Genomic DNA, 24,309 nt, shown 5'->3' with positions numbered 1-24,309 from the left:
AGGTCAGGTTCCAATTGGGCACACAGCTCTGTGATTGTGTCCCTGTCCAGTTTATAGGTGAGGATAATTTGCCTGTCCTCCATTGTTGCCAAGTCCACCAGGGGCCTGTACACAGGGGGATGTCTCAATCTCCGATTCATCTGCAGCGGTTGCAATCTAGGGGGCAAACGGTGAGCAGGTGGTCAGTATCCCATATTTAAAAACACTACACTGCATTGCATGTTGTGACTGTAACACAAGATTGTTGTATAGGCCCAAACGGTGCATATGTGTACTGTGACGCAGTTAGGTGCCATAGCCTGCCCATCCTCCTGAAATGGCGTCCGCCTGTTCTGTATGGAGTGACATGTGGAAATGAGGTCATTCCGCTGACGTTGTGTGCCATTGCAGGAGGCGGTCAAAACCGCTGTGCAACTCCTCATTGGATCCCATTGGGCCCTATGGGTAACAGTGGCCAATAGTGAGGTACGCTGGCAGTGACAGTACACACCGCCACGGATGTAACTGCCATTTTCTATCTGTTCATCCACTTGCTACCTGACCATCAACAGGAGAGGACCTATACTGCAAGCACTGCTGTGACCTGTGTTTGGAACCGACCATGGCTCATGTGATTGGGGAAAGGTCCCCTGCCTTCACTGCTGCGGAGTTGGAGAGACTGGTGGATGGGGTCCTACCAAGTACTGAATGCTGTATGGGCCTCCAGACCAACAGGTGAGTACACTGTGAGCATGATGCATGGGACATGAATGCATGGAGTGCTGTGTGTGAGGGCATCGTTTAAGGGGGGAGGGGTTGGTGGGAGGGTCCTGGGCAGCGTGCTGCATGTATGGTGGGCAATGTCTGTGCGTAAGGGTATAGGAGGGCTATGGTGGGACATGAGTGTATCAGGCCGGATGGTATAACTGATACCTTTTTTCTATGTGTGTTTTTCTCCAGGTCAGCGCCCATCAGAAAAAGGGTATATCGCGTGCCATCGCCAAGTACGTGCGGACCCTGGGGGTCCATGGCAGGTGGAGCACCCACTGTCAGAAACGGTGGGAGGACATGAGACACTGGGAATGGAAGACGGCCGAGGTCCAGCTGTAGATGGCCTCCCAATGCGGAAGGGGATCCCGTCGAACCTTGAATCCTGATGGCCTGCATACTGGCGGTGGCCTATCCGGAGCTGGATGGGCGCTTGAGGGCATCACAGTAGCCACAAGGGGGTGAGTACAGTTTCCAAATATACTACTTGCGCATGGTGGGGTGGCCTCTGGGTGGAGGATTGTAGGCTTGTGGGTGCCCCTAGGCCAGGCCAGACATTGCAGGGCAGGTCCCATGTTGGGCAGGGTATGATGTGAACCACCTTCAACCAAGCTAGTAGGCATTTACTACTGGGCAGGGGTCTGTGGGTTTCTGGTATGCTGTTACTGGCGTTAGGTATTACTGTCCATGGGCTGGTGACTAGCATTGTGACTGTACGCCAATGGAGGTGTTGGAGCAGCCATTGACCCAGTGTATCCTTTGTCTCTCCCCCCCCTTTTTGTTTTCTCACCCTGTCCTTCTGTGCATTAGCATCATCTGGCGGAGGAACAGAGGCACCTGCGATGGAGGGAGCTGCATCCCACAGGGCCCAGGAGGCCGAATCCACTGACGGTGAGGGCACCAGTAGGACGGAGGGTGAGGGGAGCACCACAGCGGAGACAGGAGTGGACAGTTCGGACAGTGATACCTCCTCCAATGGAATCTTCCTGGTGGTGGAGGACACCTCTTTGGCCATCTCAACTACAGGTATAAACGCGGTCCCCATACCAGCACGACATCCCAACAGCCCCTCAGCGAGTTTCCCGTGCCCGCTCACCTAGGAGGGTGGGCATCTCCTTCGCCCCAGGCACCTCAGGCCCTGCCCAAGTTAGCCCTGCTGCCCTGAGTGAGGAGGCTATTGACCTCCTGCGATCCATCTCTGTTGGGCAGTCAACCATTGTGAATGCCACCCAGGGGCTGGCAGGCCATTTGCAACAAACAGATGCATTCCTGGAGGGCATTCACTCTGGCATGGCGGCCCAACAGAGAATAATCCAGGATCTGGCCTCCTCTCTGATGGCAGCCATTGTCCCTGTTTCTAGCCTCCCCCCTCCAACTTCCTCTACCCAATCCCCTTCCCCTCATCGCCAGCCTATCCCAAGCACACAGGCAGACCAGCATGCATCCAGGACAACATACAGGAGTGGTTCAGGCAAACACAAGCACCACACATTATAACACAGGCACTCACACAAACACCATCCAGATGCAGACATACCTGCATCCACTGCCTCCACTGTGTCCTGCTCCTCCTCGTCATCCACCTCCCTCCCAGTAGCGTCTACACTCACACCTGCATACACTACATCCTCATCCACTACCTCCATCACCATCATGCCTATCACTACACACACCTCACTGGCAGTCACCACCTCCACATCCATGCACACGTCCCCTGTGTCCTCTCCCACTGTGTCTGTGCCCCCTCCTCCCACAGTACACAAGCGCAAGCACTCAGACACCCAACAGCCATCCACCTCACAACAGCATCCAGCTCATGCACCTGGACCCAAACACAGCAGAAAGACACCTCCTATAACCACTTCCTCTTCCTCCACTCCCAAACATTCACCCTCTTCCCACCTCAATGTCCCTAAGAAGCTTTTCCTCTCCACTGTTGACCTCTTCCCTACCCCGCCTCCCCCATCCTTCACCTCAGGCCAGGGTGGTCAGAACCCAGGCGAGCAACTCAGCCACCCAGTCCATGGCCGCAGTAGTGTCGACAGCTATTGCAGGTGGGAGAGGATCCTGGGAACCAGCCATAAGTACTGGAAGTGTGCATGCATCAGGTGGATCAAGGAAGGGCAAGGAGGCACCACCAGCAGCAAAAGGGAAGGGCAATGAGGCACCACCAGCTGCAAAAGTGAAGGGCAAGTAGGCACCACCAGCTGCAAAAGTGACGGGCAAGGAGGCAGCACCAGCTGCAAAAGGGAAGGGCAAGGAGGCACCACCAGCTGCAAAAGGGAAGGGCAAGTGGCCAGCACCAGCAGGCAGGAAGGACAGGAGGCCTGATGCTGGGACTCATTCGGAGCCCCCACCACCAACCATGGCGGTTCAGCCGTCCGAGGCTGCAGGGGAAGGGCTGGAGCCTCCCCCTACCACTGCCAGCCCTGCCGCCACCAGCACCACTGCCAGCACTGTCATTGGCACCACCACCAGCACTGCCATTGGCACCACCACCAGCAGCAGCAACCCCTGTGGGCAGCCATCTGAGGCTGCAGGGGAAGGACTGGAGTCTCCCCCCACCACTACCAGCACCGCCACCAGCACCGCCACCTGCACCAGCAGCAGCAGCCCCAGTGGGCAGCTGTCCGAGGCTGCAGGGGAAAGGCTGGATCCTCCCCCCACCACTGCCAGCCCCGCCTCCAGCACCGCCACCAGCACCGCCACCTGCACTGCCCCAGCAGCAGCAGCCCCATTGGGCAACCGTCCGAGGCTGCAGGGGAAGGGCTGGTGCCTCCTCCCACCACTGCCAGCACTGCCACCAGCACTACTGCCAGCACTGACACCAGACCCGCCACTGCCAGCAGCAGCAGCCCTAGTGGGCAGCTGTCCGAGGCTGCAGGGGAATGGCTGGAGCCTCCCGCCACCACTGCCAGTCCCGACACGAGACCTGCCACTGCCACCACTGAGCAGCCGTCACCGCTGGCAAGCAGTGTGTAGTCCTGCCTCTATGGGCTGTAGTGCGTTCTGGACCCTGCAGGGTCCTGTAGGTGTGACACCCAGGTGAGAGACTGTGACCTTGCACTCCCTAAGATCAGCATCACAGGGTACAATGCCCCCTCCAGAATCAGTGGAGGAAGCCATCCACTCACCCCATCCTTCCCAGGATGAAGCACACTGGGCACAAGGCCCCCTCCAGAACCAGTGGAATAAGCCATCCACTCAACCCATCCTTCCCAGGATGAAGCTCACTGGGCACAATGCCCCCTCCAAAACCAGTGAAAGAAGCCATCCACTGTAGGAAAGGACCATCTTGCCTGGTTACCCCCATTTTTCACTGTATATATGTTGTTTTAGTTGTATGTGTCACTGGGACCCTGCCAGCCAGGGCCCCAGTGCTCATAAGTGTGCCCTGAATGTGTTACCTGTGTTATGACTAACTGTCTCACTGAGGCTCTGCTATCCAGAACCTCAGTGGTTATGCTCTCTCATTTCTTTCCAAATTGTCACTAACAGGCTAGTGACCAATTTCACCAATTTACATTGGCATACTGGAACACCCTTATAATTCCCTAGTATATGGTACTGAGGTACCCAGGGTTTTGGGGTTCCAGGAGATCCCTATGGGCTGCAGCATTTCTTTTGCCACCCATAGGGAGCTCTGACAATTCTTACACAGGCCTGCCACTGCAGCCTGAGTGAAATAACGTCCACGTTATTTCACAGCCATTTACCACTGCACTTAAGTAACTTATAAGTCACCTATATGTCTAACCTTTACCTGGTAAAGGTTAGGTGCAAAGTTACTTAGTGTGTGGGCACCCTGGCACTAGCCAAGGGGCCCCCACATTGTTCAGGGCAAATTCCCCGGACTTTGTGAGTGTGGGGACACCATTACACGCGTGCACTACACATAGGTCAATACCTATGTGTAGCTTCACAATGGTAACTACGAATATGGCCATGTAACATGTCTATGATAATGGAATTGCACCCTCTATGCCATCCTGGCATTGTTGGCACAATCCCATGATCCCACGGGTCTGTAGCACAGACCTGGGTACTGCCAAACTGCCTTTTCAGGGGTTTCACTGCTGCTGCTGCCAACCCCTCAGACAGGTTTCTGCCCTCCTGGGGTCCAGCCAGGCTTGGCCCAGGATGGCAGAACAAAGGACTTCCTCAGAGAGAGGGTGTTACACCCTCTCCCTTTGGAAAAAGGTGTTAAGGCAGGGGAGGAGTAGCCTCCCCCAGCCTCTGGAAATGCTTTCATGGGCACAGATGGTGCCCATTTCTGCATAAGCCAGTCTACACCGGTTCAGGGACCCCTCAGCCCTGCTCTGGCGCGAAACTGGACAAAGGAAAGGGGAGTGACCACTCCCCTGACCTGCACCTCCCCTGGGAGGTGCCCAGAGCTCCTCCAGTGTGCTCCAGACCTCTGCCCTCTTGGAAACAGAGGTGCTGCTGGCACACTGGACTGCTCTGAGTGGCCAGGGCCAGCAGGTGACGTCAGAGACTCCTTCTGATAGGCTCCTTCAGGTGTTGCTAGCCTATCTTCTCTCCTAAGTAGCCAAACCCTCTTTTCTGGCTATTTAGGGTCTCTGCTTTGGGGATTTCCTTAGATAACGAATGCAAGAGATCATCAGAGTTCCTCTGCATCTCTCTCTTCACCTTCTGCCAAGGAATCGACTGCTGACCGTGCTGGAAGCCTGCAAAACTGCAACAAAGTAGCGAAGACAACTACTGCAACTCTGTAACGCTGATCCTGCCGCCTTCTCAACTGTTTTCCTGGTGGTGCATGCTGTGGGGGTAGTCTGCCTCCTCTCTGCACTAGAAGCTTCGAAGAAATCTCCTGTGGGTCGACGGAATCGTCCCCCTGCAACCGCAGGCACCAAAGAACTGCATCACCGGTCCCCTGGGTTTCCTCTCAGCACGACGAGCGAGGTCCCTTGAATCCAGCAACTCTGTCCAAGTGACTCCCACAGTCCAGTGACTCTTCAGTCCAAGTTTGGTGGAGGTAAGTCCTTGCCTCCCCACGCCAGACTGCATTGCTGGGAACCGCGTCTTTTGCAGCTACTCCGGCTCCTGTGCACTTTCCAAAGGGAATCCTTTGTGCACAGCCAAGCCTGGGTCCACGGCACTCTAACCTGCATTGCACGACCTCCTGAGTTGTCCCCCGGCGGCGTGGGACTCCTTTGTGCAACTTCGGGTGAGCACCGTTTCACTCCTCTTTGTAGTGCCTGTTACGGCACTTCTGCGGGTGTTGCCTGCTTCTGAGAGGGCTTCTTGTCTTGCTGGGCGCCCCCTCTGTCCCCTGACGCAATTGGCGACATCCTGGTCCCTCCTGGGCCACAGCAGCATCCAGAAACCCTAACCGCATGACTTGCAGCTAGCAAGGCTTGTTTGCGGTCTTTTGGCGGGAAAACACTTCTGCACGACTCTTCACGACGTGGGACATCCATCCTCCAAAGGAGAAGTTTCTAGCCCTTGTCGTTCCTGCAGAATCCTCAGCTTCTACTGCCTAGTAGCAGCTTCTTTGCACCCACAGCTGGCATTTCCTGGGCATCTGCCCACTCTCGACTTGGTCGTGACTTTTGGACTTGGTCCCCTTGTTCCACAGGTACCCTCGTCTGGAAATCCAATGTTGTTGCATTGGTGGTTTTGGTCTTTCCTGCAGAATTCCTCTATCACGACTTCTGTGCTCTTTGGGGAACTTTAGTGCACTTTGCACTCACTTTTCAGGGTCTTGGGTTGGGCTATTTTTCTAACCCTCACTGTTTTCTTACAGTCCCAGCGACCCTCTACAAGGTCACATAGGTTTGGGGTCCATTCGTGGTTCGCATTCCACTTTTGGAGTATATGGTTTGTGTTGCCCCTATCCTTATGTGTCCCCATTGCATCCTATTGTAACTATACATTGTTTGCACTGTTTTCTAATACTATACTGCATATTTTTGGTATTGTGTGCATATATCTTGTGTATATTTGCTATCCTCATGCTGAGGATACTCACTGAGATACCTTGGCATATTGTCATAAAAATAAAGTACCATTATTTTTAGTATATCTGTGTATTGTGTTTTCTTATGATTTTGTGCATATGACACTAGTGGTACTGTAGGAGCTTCACTCGTCTCCTAGTTCAGCCTAAGCTGCTCTGCTAAGCTACCATTATCTATCAGCCTCAGCTGCTAGACACCCTATACACTAATAAGGGATCCCTGGGCCTGGTGCAAGGTGTAAGTACCCCTTGGTACTCACTACAAGCCAGTCCAGCCTCCTACATCCACTCACCCCATCCTTCCCAGGATGAAGCGCACTGGGCACAAGGCCCCCTCCAGCATCAGTGGAGAAGCCATCCAACAGAGAGATTGTGGACTTGCACTCCCCTGGACCAAGCAGTGGGCAAAACACCCACTTGAGAGACTGTGGCTTTGCACCCATCAAACCAAGCAGTGGGCAAACTACCCACTTAAGAGATTGTGGCCTTGTACTGTGGGCAAACCACCCACTTGAGGGACTGTGGCCTTGCACTACCCAGGACATGGTGTTGCACCATCTTCTGTCTGAGGTGTCCCCCCATTCCCCATCCCCCTGAGGTGCCTGTGTGTTTTCACCTGATGCCCCTGCAGTGCTCTCTCCGTGATGTTGCAGGGGTGAGGTGGGGCCTTGGCGTATGTGTTGTGGCCCTGTGGCCCACGGACATTGAAGACTGGGCAGTGTCCCTCCATTTGTAAATATGTATATACGTTTGTATTTTGATGCACCTATTCATGTTATTTTATCGTATTACACTCACTTTCTTCCAATTTTTTTGTCCTTGCATTATTCCTGAAGGGTAGGGGGTGAATATGTAATGTTACTGCATCTGGTTGTGTGTATGGTGTTGGTGGTGGGGGTGTCGCGTGTTGCATGTGTGTGTCACTCTTTTTTTCCTCCCCCCTCCCTTGTGTGCTAGGCAGCAGTACTCACCGTGGTCGTCTTTGCTGGCGTTGCTGCTCGTAATGCAGGAAGAGGTAGACGAGCATTTGGAAAATGTGCAACTCGACCTCCATGGCGTCGTGGTTGTCCCCTAAGTGTCCAGAGGTGAGTCCTTTGACTTCTGTGTTCTGTTGCCACTGTGCTCTTGATTTTGTTGGTACCGTCCCGCAAAAGGTGGCTGATAGGTCTGTCTTAATACAGTGGGCGGTACATTGTCTTCCATCTGGCTGTTGGCGGTTACCAATGTGGTGCTTGTCACTACCGCCGTGGCTGTCGGAGTGTTAAAGTGGATGTCTGTCTGAGCAGTTTATGCCGTGGTCATAATTCCATTTTTTTTACCGCCGGCAGGTTGGCGGTATTACCGCCGCTTTATCACCGACGGCCGGGGTTGTAATGAGGGCCAATATCTTTGTGGAAAACAACCATTTGCATTGAAAATACATAGGAAAATACAGCATCCATTTCCATACTTGAAGCCACTAACTGTCATCCAAGTAACATAATCAAGAATATTCCCAAGAATGAACTCTGTAGGGCAAAAGGAACTGCAGTAGATCCTCGGATTATCAACCACAATCAAGGGAAATCATGGACAGATTTAGCAAACCAGGCTATAAACTTTAAACTCAACTCAACAGCAAAAGAAGTGGACCAATTATGGAGAAAGAACCTCTTGGGCATTTCCAGGAAATTAAAAACTACTAAACAACCAATCAGATTTGTCACACACTTCTGCAATGGCCAATACTTAATCAGAAAACCTTTAAGGAAACACTGATCCCTCTTAGCAAATAATCCTCAAATTGCCAAAGAACTAGAAGCCTACCATCAAAAGAGCTTCACCAGAGCACCAAATTTACGCCAAGAACTATGTCAATCACATTTTGTGGAGGAAAATCCCATTAAACTGTGGTTGTTGTGTCAATTGGGGACCTCGCTCTAGTGCAGGCAGTGGCGATGCATTGAATTCTTGCAGCTGTGTCAGTTCAGAATTGTTAGAAACTGGGTTTCTAGTTGGCAGAGGTATGCACACTTGTCTAAGTAGGAACCACTATCCTAGTCAGGGTAAGTTACAACACAATCCAAATTGTACTGTGCTCACCCTTTGTAAGATTGGCACGAACAAAACAGGCTTAGCTTAGAAGGCAATGTGTAAAGTATTTGTGCAGTAACTCATGCAGTAACACACTGAAAACATGACAAAAAAAACACCTCACAGGTATAGAAAAATAGATAATATTTATCTGAATAAAATAGGCTCAAAACAACCAAAATCCAATATGCACAAGTTGAGATATCACTTTTTAAAGGTTTAAAAGTGTCTCAATCCTTGTGAATTAGTTGTTGTATCTTTGTAACACACAATATAGTAGGATGCGTCAAAAATACCAAGGCACTGAGGCCACAGAGGAGGAGATGTGTTGAAAAATAAGGCATTGCATCAGATTTTCCAGTACAGCACAGTTGATGCATCGATTTCCAGGAGTGCAGCCTTGATTCCTCACTGAGATGCAGGGACATTTTGGCGCTCAAGGATGATGCATTGAAAATCCTGGATGTGCTGGTAGAAAGGAGCAGGTGCTGTGTCAATCCAGTAGGCAATGCAGCGAAATATCAGTCACGAGGCAGGTGCTGCGTCAATTTTCAGTTGCAAATCTGGCGCTGCAGCATTCCAGTCACTGGTGCGGCAAAGTTCCAGCCATGAAGCTGCGTTGATTTCTACAGGCGTTGCATTGATTTCTGATGCACAGGGATTTACTGAAGGGGTGAAGTCATTGTTGGCACTGAGACTTCAGAAAAAGGAGGCAAGTTCAATCCAAGCTCTTGGAGAGCACTTTTGGAGGAAGTAGAGGCCTTCCAGCAGAGTCAGGAGCAGCAGGTAGCAGTGCAACAAGCAGGAAAGCAGTCCTTCAGCAAAGCAGTCCAGATGAGTACTTTGGGTAGCCAGGCAGTCTCTCTGACAGAGTCCAGGTGTGGATCCAGAAGTGTCTGATTCGGTGGGGACAGAGAGCCAGTATGTATAACCAAAAGTGCATTTGAATTTTGGGAAACTGTGGGTTTGAAGTGCACAAGTTCCTCTTTCAGCCCAGTCCTGCCTGTCAGGATCCCTGTGAGGGGTTATCAATCCTTTGTGTGAGGGCAGTTCATTGCCCTTTGAAGTGTAAGAGAGAGCCCCTCCACCCTTCCGGCCCAGGGAGACCCATTCAGTATGCAGATGAATACAGATGAGACTGAGTGTCCTGTGTTGATGGCTGCCTGGGTGGAATACTGAAGGGGAGCGGTGAACCAGCACAGACCAGAGGTAGATTTGAGACAGGCTGTAAAGCACAAATGGCAGTAAGGGCAGAGAAATTCCCACTTTCTAAAAGTGGCATTTCTTAAATACTAATATTAAATCCAACTTCACTAGTAAGCAGGATTTTCTATTACCATGCTGGCCCTACTAAACACAGCAGGGCTACTACTTCCAAATCAGAATCTAACACTTAAAAGTATTAGGGCAGTACTAATGCTAGTCTATGAGAGGAGCAGGCCTCACAGTAGTGGAAAACAATTTTGTGAGTTTTTCACTATCAGGAGATGTAAAACACATAAACATTGTGTCTTGCATTTATGTACTTAGCACCCTGCCCTATGGTTTACATAGGGCTTACTTTAGGGGAGACATATGTGTAAAAAAGGGAGTTTAAGGCTTGGCAAGTAGTTTTAAATGGCAAGTCAATATGGCAGTGAAACAGCACACACCGGCCTTGAAATGGCAGGCCTGAGGCATAGTTAAAGTGCTACGTATGTGGGTGGCTCAACCAGTGCTGCTGGCCCACTAGTAGCGTTTATTTACAGGCCCTGGGCACCTCTAGTGCTCTTTACTAGGGTCTTACATGTAAATTAAATATGCCAGCTGGGTAGGAACTGGTGCTACCATGTTTTTAGAGAGCACGCTCACGCACTTTAGCACCGGTTAGCAGAGGTAAGGTGTCCAGAGTCCTAAAGACAACAAAAAGGAGGTCAGAAAAAGAGGAGGAGGAAGGCAAACAAATTGGGGTGACCACTCAGAGAGGGCCATTTTCCAACAAGAGTGATGCAGTGAGTTGATGCATGGATTTTCTTCTTGCAGCAAAACAAACCTCCTTCGAGGGACCCGACTGGATTTGGCACCATTCGGCAGGACAGGGCTCTCAGTAGAGGAGCTCAGGTGCTAGCAGATGAAGTCTTTATAGTGCACAAGACCCTGCCTTTCCCTGCCCTGGCCTCACATACACTCCAGAGAGTTGGAGACTGCTTTGTTTAATACAGACACAGCCCTATTCAGGTGCACGTGTCAGTTCCTCCTACCACTCTAGCTCAAGAAGACCCATCAGGATATGAAGGGCACACCCCAGCTCCCTTTGTGTGACTGTCTAGAGTAGATTCACAAACAGCCCAACTGTCATCCTGACCCAGATGTGTATTCCACAGACAGGCAAAGGCACAAAATGGTTAAGCAAGAAAATGCCCACTTTCTAAAAGTGGCATTTTCAAACTTACAATTTAAAAAACAACTTCACCAAAAGATGTATTTTTAAATTGTGAGTTCACAGACCCCAAACTCTACATCTTTATCTGCTCCTAATGGGAAATTACACCCAAAAGATACTTCAAGGCAATCCCTATATTACTCAATGGGAGAGATAGTCCTTTCAATAGTGAAAACTGAATTTAGCTGTATTTCACTATCAGGACATGCAAAACACACCAGTACATGTCCTACCTTTTAAATACACCACACCCTCCCCATAGGGCTGCCTTGGGCCTACCTTAGGGGTAGCTTACATGTAGTAATAGGAAAGGTTTGGGCCTGGCAAGAGGGTGCACTTGCCAGGTTGAAATTGAAGTTTAAAACTACACCCACAGACATTGCAGTGGTAGGTCTGTGACATGTTTACAGGGCTACCCATGTCAGAGGCACAATCAGTGCTGCATGCCCACTCGTAGCATTTGATTTAGAGGCCCTGGGCACACATGGTACACTATACTAAGGATTTACTAGCAAATCAGATATGCTTATTATGAATAAATCAATCATCAACACAATTTAGACAGAGAGTGTTTGCACTTTAGCACTAGTCATCAGTGGTAAAGTTCCCACAGTCCTAAAACCATCAAAAACTAAATGCAGCACACAGTTAAAAACAGGAGGTCAGAGGCAAAACGTTTGGGGAGAACTCTGCAAAAAGGGCCATATCCAAACCTTACAAGTATTAAAAAGGAAGGCTGTGCCTGGCAAAAGGTTTATTTTGCCAGGTCAACATGGCTCCATTCCGACTCCCACCGACCACGCATGCAACCTAGGATTCATCTTGGACTCCTCACTATCCATGACCCAGCAAGTCAATGCCATCTCCTCCTCCCGCTTCGACACCCTCCGCATGCTCCAAAAGATCTACAAATGGATACCCACCAAAACCAGAAGAACAGTCACCCAAGCCCTCTGAAGCAGAAAGCTGGACTACGGCGATGCTCACTACGCAGGAACCACGGCCAAACTTTAGAAGAGGCTGCAACGCATCCTGAACTCCTCCGCATGCCTCATCCTGGATATCCCCCGCCACTGTCACATCACAGACCACCTGAAAAATCTGCACTGGCTCCCAGTCAACAAGAGAATCACCCTCAAACTCCTCACCCATGCTCACAAAGCACTGCACAATACCGGACCAGAATACCTCAACAGACGACTCTCCTTCTACACCCTGACCCGGCATCTCCACTCCACCAACCTCCCGCTCGCAACCGTTCCACACGTCTGCAAAACTATAACCTGGGGTAGGTTATTCTCGCACCTCGCTGCCAAAACGTGGAATACTCTTCCTACCCACCTGCGCCAGACCAAAGACCTCCTTACCCTCAAGAAACTTCTCAAGACCTGGCTGTTTGAGCAGTAGCAGCACCTCCCCCCTTCTGCCCCCTACCCTCCTCAGCACCTTGAGACCCTCACTGGTGAGTTGTGCACTTTACAAATTTCTGATTGATTGATTGATAGCACTGTGGGTAGTGTTATACTTTGTTGTGAACAAGACTCGTGTAGCGGAAATGTATTGTGAGGTCTGGCCAACAAATCTTTATGAACCTTTTTCCCCTAAGTGAGATATGGGGAATTTTCATCTTTGTATACACACACCCACATAAATATATAGTTTAGAATTAATTAATTTGTTTAATTAATTCAACAGTAATTACTATTGGGTACTAGTTTAAGTCAATTCTTCAAATGTTTTCTATGAGAGTGTGTTGCAGTACCAGTGGGTGGTCATGCCTGGTGCGTGACATACTCCAAGGCTGGCTGGGGCACATTTAAGCCTGATTTGATATCTTTCAGGATGTAGTGAATTTAAAAGTGTATTTTGAATATTGCAATGAGTCTACTCTTTTGTTGGTGTTGGTTTTGTTATTAGCATGCCCCTCCCAATACCTCTTCTTGATTTTTCCTGAGACCCTCTTGTTCTGTAGTAATTTTTTCCCATTACTGTCCCGCCCACATGTCCTACAAAGTTATTCTTTAGCATGTGGAGATCTTCATTACTGTATATCCAAGCAAAAATTATAGGAAATGCTGCTGTGCACTTCTCGATCCTTAGGTCTGAGAATTGCATTTTGTTTTAAGTAAATAGTAGTAATAGCGTAATACTTTGCAGACTACAAATTTTAATTTGGGAATTCTGCTCACTGTATTCATTTAGTTGAAATATAAAACTATGTAGCTTTTGGTGGATTATATGAAAAGTGCAATAACCATAGGTTTGTATAAAAATGCATTTTACCATGTAATCTGATGATGGTTGTTGTAACTTTAAAACTAAGGGCCTCATTACGACCCTGGCGGCCGGCGGTAAGCTGGTGGTAACACCGCTAACAGGTTGGCGGTGTACCGCCAGCAGATTATGACTGTGGCGCATTAGCCAAGGCCATACTACCGGCCCCTCCAACATACAGCCAGGATTCCGCCTGGCGGTCATAATGCCCAGGGCAGCGGTGCAATGCTGCCCTGGGGACTATGAGTCCCCAACCGCCAGCCTGTCCATGGTGGTACACACCGCCATGGAAAGGCTGGCGGTAAGGGGGACTCGGGGTGCCCCTGGGGCCCCCAGGCACAGCCTCATTGCACATTTCACTGCCCGAATTTCAAGCAATTAAATACACGACGGGTGCTCCTGCACCCGCTGCACATCAACATGCCCGCCGGCTCTATTATGAGCCGGCGGCAATGTTGATGTGACTTTTCCACTGGGCCAGCGGATGGAAACACTGTGGAAAAGTCATAATAGGGAGCCAGATATACCACAGTTGTAATGAGGGCCTAAGTATGTTCATCTGATTTTCATAGGTTTTTTTCTGTGCCTTAATTCATTCAAGGCAAGGGAAAAATTGCTTAAAATGAAGTCACTTTTTTGATTCACAGAATAAGGGAAGTCATTTAGCTTTGAAAACTGCTAATATGAAAATTCTGCCCATTTTGTGTCATTCTTCTTTTGCAAACCCTGAGTTAGAGGAGAGTTTTAGGGACAACTGGTTGGGTGCCCTTGCAAAAGTTAGCAAAGAATTAAAAAATCATACGTTTGTTGATGCACTCCAACTAGCATGAAATTAGATTACCACCTTGAAAATGTACGCATATTTACTCCTTTCAGTGGTAGAGTAAAGTAAGTTCAAGTATCATAATGTGTAGGTACCACCCAATAACAACGTAGTTTGTGATGAAAAGGGTTACTGCATGTGGATAACATTTTCAAACATTAATATTGGTGATGATGGACTTTTGCGTCAGATTTATGTATGCAAAATTAAGCATTTGTGATAATGTCATGGGTGGAAATTCTTACAAATCAACGCATCCTCCTGGAATTCTTTTAGAACTCGAAAAAAGTAGGAGGTTCAAATGTAAAAGTAGCAATACAGGAGTAAATTTCAAACATTTTTCTAGAGGGTTTCACAATTACAAAATCTGTATATTTAATACTTGTGTAAGTGAGGCTAAAGAGAGGGTTCACCGGATCTTACTAATAATGTTTTATATTATAACCTAACGTATTGAAGTGAATTATATTGTAATTGATGTACTGTTAGGTTTATTGGCTGCTCTACTAACTTTCGCATACAAAATCTGATTGATTTACTGAAAGTCTAAATCTGTTTGAATTTGTCATATACCTATTTTAAGATGTTCTTTCCGATAATACTTAAGAACTTGATCTGAGTTGAAACAATCCTCGTGACACATAACTTAAGACTTTATTTGAAAGTGATGGTGCCTGTTTTTTCTTTTTTTACATACAGCAATAACCAGCCGGTTGAGCACCACGGATCGGGTGTATTTATTCACAAAATAAAAAAAAACAATAGGTCAGATCACAAAGAAATTGCAAAATTATAACAATCAAAATCTTACTCATAGATTCCCTCATGCCGTTTAAATGGGTAGATGAACGATTGACTGTTCTTGTAAAAATTCCCCAAATATTTGACGCTGATGCTGGCAATACCTATCTAATAGCCGTCTCGGGACAGAGACTACAACACCCTTTTTTAGTGTAAAAGTGCCATTTATTGCGACAGGCTTGCTCAAATCTCGTAACATGTAGAATACAAACAACTTTATAATAACTTTTATACCTTTACTTTAACATTGTAATTCCTTTTCGTCCATTCACGTTTCAAACCTCCCACTTATCCTTCGCATCTCACCCAATCCACTCCTAATTCCACGCATCTCCCTTTCCCCTTCTACCCCTTGCCTGACTCTGACCTCCCCACTGACTGTCATCCTTCTTCTGCTTCTTTCTCCCCCCCGGAAGGGTGGACAAGTCCGCATCTGACTCTCCACCCTCCCACATCCACTGCCACCCACCAAAACCCACTTGGGCGTTTTGCTGCCCCACCAGCGAAACCCACTGCAGCTCATGCCACTCCCATTATGATTGCTTCCAAAAACTTTCACCCCACAAGTTTGTGAGTAGAAAGCGTAATTCCATCACATAGTGTGTGTCCCCCATCTCAGAAAGGTGCACCTGTAGTTCCTGAAAAGTACCTGCTCTTCTTCCTTCAAACCTTCATGCCTCAGGACCTTAATGTCATGTTCTCCACAAAAAACTTGCATTGCCCTATTTAGCTTCCTCCTAGCCCTTTCAATTGCCCGTGTTTCTGTGCCCCTCACCATATCCTTTTCGGAACAAATTCTGTCCACACTAAACAGGTTCCGTGCATGTTGCGCTTCATCATGACCAAATCTCGCTGCATGTGTTGCAGTAGGGCGAGCCCTGAAAGACGTACCAAATCATTTTCCCCAAGGTGTATGACCATCATATCTAGGAATCCCCAAGTCGGCAACAAAGAAGTGATAAAAGGAAGCAGATTACCCCACCTCACGCCGCTCTTCCCCCACCACAGCACTTCGTGCCGGCTACTTGGTAGTCCCAATGACCGTCTGTAGATCTGTCTTTCCGCATATTTGGCCGCCCAGTGTAAGAAAGAATGTCCCACTAGCCACGTGATTGACTTCATGAGTTCCGGACCCTTCACACAACCTGAAACGAGAAAAAAGATTAGCTTCTTGTACATAAATCCCCACTACCCATTTCCCTCCCCTTCCATCAGCTCCAAATTGCAAAAGAAAACTCTTCTCCGATGAACCATGTCCTGACATAATGCTTGCAACACCTTGATCGCCATCGCCCAATGCGCCTGATCTTATCCCAGTCCCAGCCCAGCCTGGCTGCTTCCGTCACCGCCCCTATTCTAAAAGAGTGTTTGCCGAAATTCCCCTCCTGCCTGCCCAGTCGCCTCAACCTCATCCTCAAGACACACAACAACTGAAAAGCTGTAACTTTATTGCCATTCTGGTGCTGGAAAACCCACTCGCCTTTTAGCTCGCAGCCTGCAACAAACTTGTCCCATTCATGCACCGGGCAGGCTTCGAATGTTCCCCCTGATTCCAGCCAAATCCACTTACCCCTGCCCAGCTGGTCCGTTTTTGATCGCCTCAGCCATATTCTCAATCTGTCCCCTGTGCGCCGCACCTCACTTTTTTTATCACTCCCCACTTTGTGCCCACCCCCAACAATTCAGACACTCAGAAAGCCCCAAAAAACATCAAAATTATACATAACCTAAATAGCGACACTTCATGTGTATTGAAACAACATACCGGCAAAACGTGCAAAATGTCGATCAGCAATTCGAAAGTAATAGCTTCCCGAACCGTAACCGAACTAGCTCGAACTCTCCCCCAACCTTTTAGCATTTTCCCAAAATATCATTCTTAGCTGGATCCCAACCAAAAAACAACCTCCCGTAAAAAGACACTCCTGCCAACTTGCCCCCAATTGTAGTGGGCGACAAACCTTTGTTAATCAAAAACAATACAAAACGCATGACTCGCGCCTCCAGTGCTCCCCCGACCCTGGCTCCAAAATTGTCCCTTATACACTTCAAAGTCCTGAAACTCCAACCACACCAGGCGGTAACTCCTAAAGGTGGATTCTGCCAGTGACCTCTCCACCAGTTTCCTGACCATCACGCCGCCCACTCCCAAATGTCCTTCGGGACCGCTGTCTTGAGTTTGTCCGTGCCGGGTGCCAACTGTCGGAAACGTTGCCACTGCAAACGAGACAAAGAATCTGCGATGGAGTTGTTTGCCCCAGGGATATGTGCTGCCTTAAATATTATTTTCAAAGACAAAAAACGCAACATAAAGATTCTCAATAACTTCAGTACCCTGACGTCCCTAGCTTTTTGGTTGTTGACCAAATCCACCACTGTCAAATTATCCACATGAAAGATCACTGTCCTGTTTGTCAATTCCTTTCCACAGACTGCCAACGCTACTAACAACGGAAAGAATTCCAGGAAAGCAATGCTCCTACCCTGACCGAGCCATTGAGAGGGCCATTGAGTGGGCACACCAGTGCCCATCCCAAAAAATTCCAAAGCCAACGGCCCCTGCAGCATCCGAAAAGATCTGCACCTGCCACACTGTCTCTTCCTCTCGGAAAGCCATGGAAACCCCACTGAGCTGCATCAAGAAGATGTCCCAAATTCTGATGTCCTCCCGTAGGCCAATTGTCAACCTTATCCTGTGATGCGGGAGCGATGCCCCTGACATTGCTAATCCCATGCACCTGCAAAAGGTCCTTCCGCCCGCACCACGCGGCATGCAAAATTCAAATATCCCAGCAGTTGTTGTGCCACTCTGAGTTCAATTTTGCGCCTCAGCCGAACCTCCCTTAAGAAAGACATCATCTCCCCCACCTTTTCTGCGGGTAGCCGTGCCATGAAGGCTGTCGTGTCTAATTCATTCCCCAAGAATGTCAACACACAACTGGGTCCCTCTGTTTTCTCTGGCGCCAGAGGTACTCCGAAATCCTGGGCCAACTGCTCAAACATCCTAAGAGCCCTGCCACACGACCCTGACTGTGTTGCTCCTACAAAAAGAAAGTCGTCCCGGTAGTGTGACACCGTCCAGTGCCCACTCTGTTGCACAAAAACCCACTGCAAAAAAGTGCTGAAAGCTTCAAAAAGGGCACACGAGATCGTGCACCCCATAGGAAGGACTCTATCTACATATATTGCCCCCCCATTTGCATTCCTAACAAAGCGAAATCCTCCGGGTGGATCGGGAGTAAACGAAAAGCTGCTTTGATGTCGCACTTGGCCAATTCTGCTTGTTTTCCGCACCCCCTGATGATGCGTATGGCATCATCAACTGAAGCGTACACCACCTTGGTGTCCTCTGGTGCGATGAAATCATTCACTGATTCCCCTTTGGGCCAAGACAAATGGTGTATAAGCCTAAACTCTCCTTTGTTCTTTTTTGGCACCACTCCCAAAGGTGAAATTATTAAGTTTTCCAATGGCCACCTGTAAAAGGGGCCCGCAATCCTCCCTTCCCCTACCTCCTTCTGCACTTTTTCCAACACTACCTCTGGCATGACCTTAGCTGACTGCAGGTTCTCCACCCATCTCCTGTGCCTCGGACCCTGATAACCTACTCGAAACCCTTCTCTAAACCCCCACTCCAATTTGAGCACTGTGTCCGTGTCAGGGTACACACGCAGCCAGTGCAATAATGCCTCAAGTCTAATTGGAGTAGGTGCCCTTTGGTGTAGTAGCGCCTTGGCTCCCTCTACCCCTTGCCGCTCTCCACTGTTCTGCAGGACTATTAAGCGCGAAACACTGCGTGACCGGATGTTTTCCTCAACATTTGGAACACTCATGCTTGAATCTGCAAGGGTGTCGTGAGCAAAATCCCTTATTGAAATTCCAGCAAGCCCCTGATGTGACTAACTGCGTTTTCTGAGGTACTCCCGCCCCTCCCTGAGCGGGATGCTGCTGAAAAGGCTTGTACACTACAGGGAGACCACTTGCCGTATGTGTTGAGGCTGCTGAGTGTGACGATGCCATCCATTGCATCCACAACTCGGAGTCCACATCTCCCCATGGTTTCTCTAGATTGATGCTAACTCTGGCTCGGAACTCGTCATAATTTAACCAGGCAAACCCCCCAAAATGTAGCTGAGCTTTCCTAATTATATCCATGTATTTAAACATGGCAATTGCCCTGTCAAGGAATCTCTCACAATATATGCTGGCATATATGAGAAAAGCCGAAGTCCAGTTATCCATCGTAATCAGTACCCTGGGCCTCCGTGCCAGTTCCCATTCTTCCTCCTTGGAGCCCTCTTTAGCCTGTATATCCGTGTGCAAAAGTTTGAACACATCGACATACTCGTGTCTCCAAATTCTCGCCTTCGTCTTTTCAGCCACGTGAGACCCTAACGGCATTGCGAGCCCCATGTAAGGCAACCTCTTCTTGTGTCCCGCTAACTCTTTATCCTCTTCCTCCTTGCTAACCTCTCCCCCTCTCTCCTCCCTCCTTTCTTTGTTGCCTCCCCTGTATCGTTCCCTTTAGCTGCTCCGCTCGCCACGTTGTTACCTGTTTCCAAACAAGTGTGCACTGAATCTTCCCCAACCCCCACTGACTTATATCGGGTTGTACCCCTTGCCCCCTTATTGGACTCCCACGGCGCCCACCATTCTCCTTTACCTTGGATCGCCCGAGCCGTCTCTCCAACGTCCGTTGCGGTCCTGCCTCTGCCGCCTACTTTACGTGACTCCGTATGTCCTTGCCCCGCCGTAGGCACCTGTAATACAGAAACAGCAGAGGGGGTTGCACCGCTCTTGCGCCCTTTTCCCTTCCCTTGTACTCCGCTCACCTCTTTTTCCTGAATCTCGCCTTCCTCCCACTCATCCAATTCGTCTTCATAATCCAGCTCAAGCTCAACTTCTTCATCCATTCCCATACCTTCATTTATACCACACACTTCCTCCATGCTGTGTTCTGCCCCCGCATTAGTCCCTGTGGCGGGGTCTTTTTCCCGAGTCGAGGGAATACTGGAAGAAGGTGACAGACGCAGCACTTAAGGGGGTAGTAGGTTTATTTTCTTGCTCGTTTGGGATTTATAACACTGACTTGTCCGCCAAACTGTTATATTCCAAGTCCAAAATAAAATAATTCCCTTTTCTTTTCAGGGCTCTTTGGTGTTCTTGGGACGGCCTGGTCCGGTTCGGAGGGAGAGGTCTTGTTCACCCGGTATTCATGGCCCAGGATTTCCCAAAACAAAAGAAGGAAAAAGGAACAGGTAAGTGGGGCAAATTATTTATACACGGTTTAATAAGGGTTAGTAAGGAGTGAAAGGGAGGGGGTTCTGTGGAGGTGGAGGAATGTGGGGTTACTTTTCTTTTTCGTGCCTTCCTTTTGTTGTGTCCTCTCTGTGACCCCCTTACTCTTTTATTCACTGGTCTGGGTACGGAGGGTGTGGTTATTCTTGATTTACCGGTATTCCTACTCAGATGGGCTCCCCTTCCTTGCAGGACCTCAGCCCTCCCTCCTTAACCCCCTTAAACCCAGCCAACCACCCAGAACCCCAGCCCCAGTCCCGGTACGCTCGTACCTGACTTGGCCACGCCCCTCCAGGGACGTGGCCGGCTTGCAGGGGATCTCCCGACTTCGCCTCGGCAGGGGCGGGAGGCGCCCAAGGCTTTCCGCTCTCCTCGCGTTGATCCTCGTCTACGGCGGGGCTTCCTTTCCCTCTCGGCGATCCGTGGCGTTCCTCTCTCCGGCTCTGCTTGACGTCGGCTTCTCTTTCTCGGTCGCGTTCCGCTTGCCTCTCGTCGGCTGTTCTTGTCTGACGGATGACGTGGGACGTCATCACGTCAGGAATCCCTCGGGTGCCCCCGGGGTATCCCTTGGCGATCGTTTTCTTCGACGGGGAAGCGGCGTCCGGAGGCGCCCGGTTACACATCCCCTCACATGAATGGGGCTGATCGAGCCCCACCAGATCCGGAAAGCGGGACAAATAGTCAGCCTGACCCATAAGGTCACCAGGGAGGTGGCAAACCTGGAAGGAGAAAGGTTGGAGTTCGATGAACCACCTCAATATACGATTGTTGGTATTCTTGTATCTTGAGAGCCACGTAAGGGGTGCATGGTCCGTATACAGTAGGAAAGGTCTACCCAAAAGATAGTATTGGAGACTTTCGATAGCCCACTTAATGGCAAGACATTCGCGCTCTATAATGGGGTATTTTTGCTCCCTGGGAAATAGCTTACGGCTAATAAAGACGACGGGATGGTTCACCCCATCTTCATCCTTTTGAAAGAGAACGGCCCCGACCCCCACATCGGAGGCATCCGTTTGGAGATGAAAGGGTTTGTCGAACTCAGGACATTTCAATATCGGTTGAGTGGTGAGATACCTTTGCAAGGTATGATAACTATGAAGTTGAGTCGGGTCTAGTTGTGGGATGTTGTTGGGCTGTCCTTTTCTTAAAAGATTGGTTAGGGGGGCCGCCAAACTGGAGTAGTGGGGAATGAACCTTCGATAGTACCCCACTAGACCTAAAAAGGAACGGATTCCCTTCTTCGTGGTGGGAGCATTGGTGTGTAGGATGGCTTCGATTTTATTCTTTTGGGGTCGAAGTATACCGTTGCTAATGTGATAACCCAGGTAGGAGATCTCCCTAAAAGCCAGTCAGCTCTTTGCGGGGTTGGCTGTCAGTCCAGCCTTCCCTAAAGCCGAGAAGATGTGATCTATGTGGGTCACATGGTCTTCCCAGGTCTCACTGAAAATAACGATGTCATCCAGATAGGCCGCCGCGTATCTGGTATGAGGTCGTAATATGGTATCCATGAGACGTTGAAAGGTGGCGGGGCGCCATGCAACCCGAAAGGGAGAACCTTAAAATGATACAATCCGGAGGGAGTAGCGAAAGCTGTCTTTTCTTTGTCTTCGGGACCCAACGGGATCTGCCAATATCCCTTGGTCAAATCAAGGGTAGACATGTATTTTGCTTTCCCCAATCTTTCTAAGAGCTCATCTATCCTTGGAAGGGGATAGGTGTCAAATTGTGATATGGAATTGACCTGTCTAAAGTCAATACAGAAACGTATAGACCCATCAGGTTTGGGCACCAATACCACGGGCGAACACCAGGGGCTGTGGGAAGGTTCTACGATGTCTAGATCTAACATCTTCTCGATTTCGTTTTCTACGAGGGTTTTCCTAGCTTCAGGGATACGATAAGGCTTTAGTCGCACGGTCTTCCCAGGTGGTGTGAGGATGTGATGATGTACCAATCGTGTCCTACCGGGTATCGAGGAGAACACCCGAACGTGTTTATCGAAGAGATTCTTCAACTGTCTATTTTGTTGAATCGAGATCTCTGTATTAATGAGGGGGATCTCCCTCTCGCCAGGGGGATCAGTGGGACACCAGCCTATCTCTAGCTCCTTAACGGTATTAATTAGGCAGCCGTGCCTTGGGTCGTTCGTTGGTTCTTCCCATCTTTTTAATAAGTTAACATGGAAGATCTGGGACCTAGGGGGGGTATCGTTAAGCTGAATTTTATAAGTTACGGGAGTTACTAGTCCTGTTACGGTGTAGGGTCCCTGCCATTTGGCCAATAATTTGTTATCGGAACTGGGAAGAAGAACTAGCACTTTATCTCCTAGGGAAAAGGACCTCAATTGGGTATTCCGATCATAATTCCTTTTCTGCTTGTCTTGGGCCCTCTCCATGTGTTCCCTTACGCTTTCCCATACTGTATGCAGTTGGGTTTTTAACTCATGTGCGTATTTTAGAATGGTTTTTTCCCTGTCTTCTTCTTCCCACATCTCAGCGGCCATGTCTAGTAGGGTCTGTGGTTGTCGCCCAAACAACAGTTCAAACGGACTATGGCCCGTAGAGGCTTGTTCGTGTGTCCTGATTGCGTATAATACTAAGGGGAGTTTCCTATCCCAGTCCTTACCTGTCTCCGAGATAGCTTTCTTTAGTAGTGTTTTGAGGGTACGGTTGTATCTCTCCACTAAGCCATCGGTTTGTGGATGATAGACCGACGTCCGTAACTGTTTGATCCCCAATAGCTGACATATTTGTGTCATCAGGTTGGACATAAATTGGGTCCCTTGGTCCGTTAGGACTTCTAGAGGAAACCCAATTCGGGAAAAGAACCCTATCATGGCGTGTGCAACACTCTTGGTGTTAATACTAGAGAGGGGAATAGCCTCAGGGTATCTTGTGGCGTAATCCACTAATACCAATATATAACGATAGCCCCTCGACGAGGGTAGAAGAGGGCCAACGAGGTCCATCCCTATTCTGGAGAAGGGCACATCAATGATGGGGAGGGGTTGTAAAGGGGCTTTTCTCCGTGAGCCTGGGTCAATCAATTGACATTTTGGACATTGTTGACAGAACTTCCTAATCTGGGAAAATACCCCTGGCCAGTAAAATGTTCTCAACAAATACTCCTCGGTTTTCTCCCTCCCATAGTGTCCGCCCCCCGGCTGACTGTGTGCTAAGTGTAGAACTTGTTGTCTATAGGGTTCTGGAACTATCAACTGTTTCTTTTCGTCTTGGTCTTTGTATGTGACTCGGTATAATAGGTCCTTAACTATGGTGAACGAGGGACCCTTATCCTGAGGTTTCCGTGGCCGTGCACTTTTCCATGCATGAATCAGACTGGGGTCTTCTCTTTGAGAAGTCCGGAAGCTGGGAAGGGCAGTGAGGGCGAGGACCTTTGTAATTACCCGGGGCGTGCTGGAGAGGTCTTGAGTATAGGCTTTCTTCATTATTCTTTTCTCCTTCCGGGAGAGTTTAGGTCGTACCCTCGGAGGTGATAGAGGCTCACTGGAGAAAGGAGCATCTTTCCACCAGTTGTTAGTTTCTTCGAGCTGTCTGAGGCTGTCTAGGACTTGGGGGAATTCCGAAAAGTCAGTTCCTATAATAGCTTCTTCAACCAGTTGTTCTACTAAACCCATTCTTATGGGTATTTCTTTTCCTCCCCAGGTGAGGGTTGTCCAGATTATGGGATATTCTCTGGTTTCTCCATGGATACAACAGATCGATACCGTGAGTCCTGAAGTACAGTCATGGGCGTCGAACAACCCGGCCCGGGCCACAGATTGGCTACAACCTGAATCGATGAGGGCCACTGTGCTTTTCCCATTGATAACCAGTCTCTTTTTATAAGGGGTGTCTCTTCTCCCTGTATAAAAGACTCTTCCCCTAG

At 49.1% G+C, this 24,309-nt stretch overlaps 1 protein-coding gene across 1 annotated transcript; it reads right to left on the bottom strand.

Moving 5' to 3' along the window:
* Positions 1 to 20,528: 20,528 nt before the first annotated feature.
* Positions 20,529 to 24,087, bottom strand: LOC138295654 (uncharacterized). The gene is made up of 2 exons (XM_069234087.1): positions 23,828 to 24,087; positions 20,529 to 21,137 (listed from the first exon to the last, which is right to left on the bottom strand). The coding sequence occupies exons 1-2, from the start codon at positions 24,056 to 24,058 to the stop codon at positions 20,586 to 20,588; spliced, it is 783 nt and encodes a 260-aa protein (XP_069090188.1). The 5' UTR covers positions 24,059 to 24,087; the 3' UTR covers positions 20,529 to 20,585.
* Between the last annotated feature and the right edge of the window lie 222 nt (positions 24,088 to 24,309).

The sequence above is a fragment of the Pleurodeles waltl genome, chromosome 1_2 (assembly GCF_031143425.1).
Source record: "Pleurodeles waltl isolate 20211129_DDA chromosome 1_2, aPleWal1.hap1.20221129, whole genome shotgun sequence".
NCBI classification, from domain to species: domain Eukaryota; kingdom Metazoa; phylum Chordata; class Amphibia; order Caudata; family Salamandridae; genus Pleurodeles; species Pleurodeles waltl.
This window is presented reverse-complemented; position numbering and strand designations above follow the sequence as displayed.

What these genes read in the sequence shown, in the direction of transcription:
- LOC138295654 (XM_069234087.1), bottom strand. Translation starts at nt 24,058, where the DNA reads ATGGGTTTAGTAGAACAACTGGTTGAAGAAGCTATTATAGGAACTGAC. An exon ending in ACCTCTCCAGCACGCCCCGG is followed by an intron (nt 21,138 to 23,827) that starts GTAATTACAAAG and finishes TTCTCCTTCCAG; the next exon opens with GTTTGCCACCTCCCTGGTGA.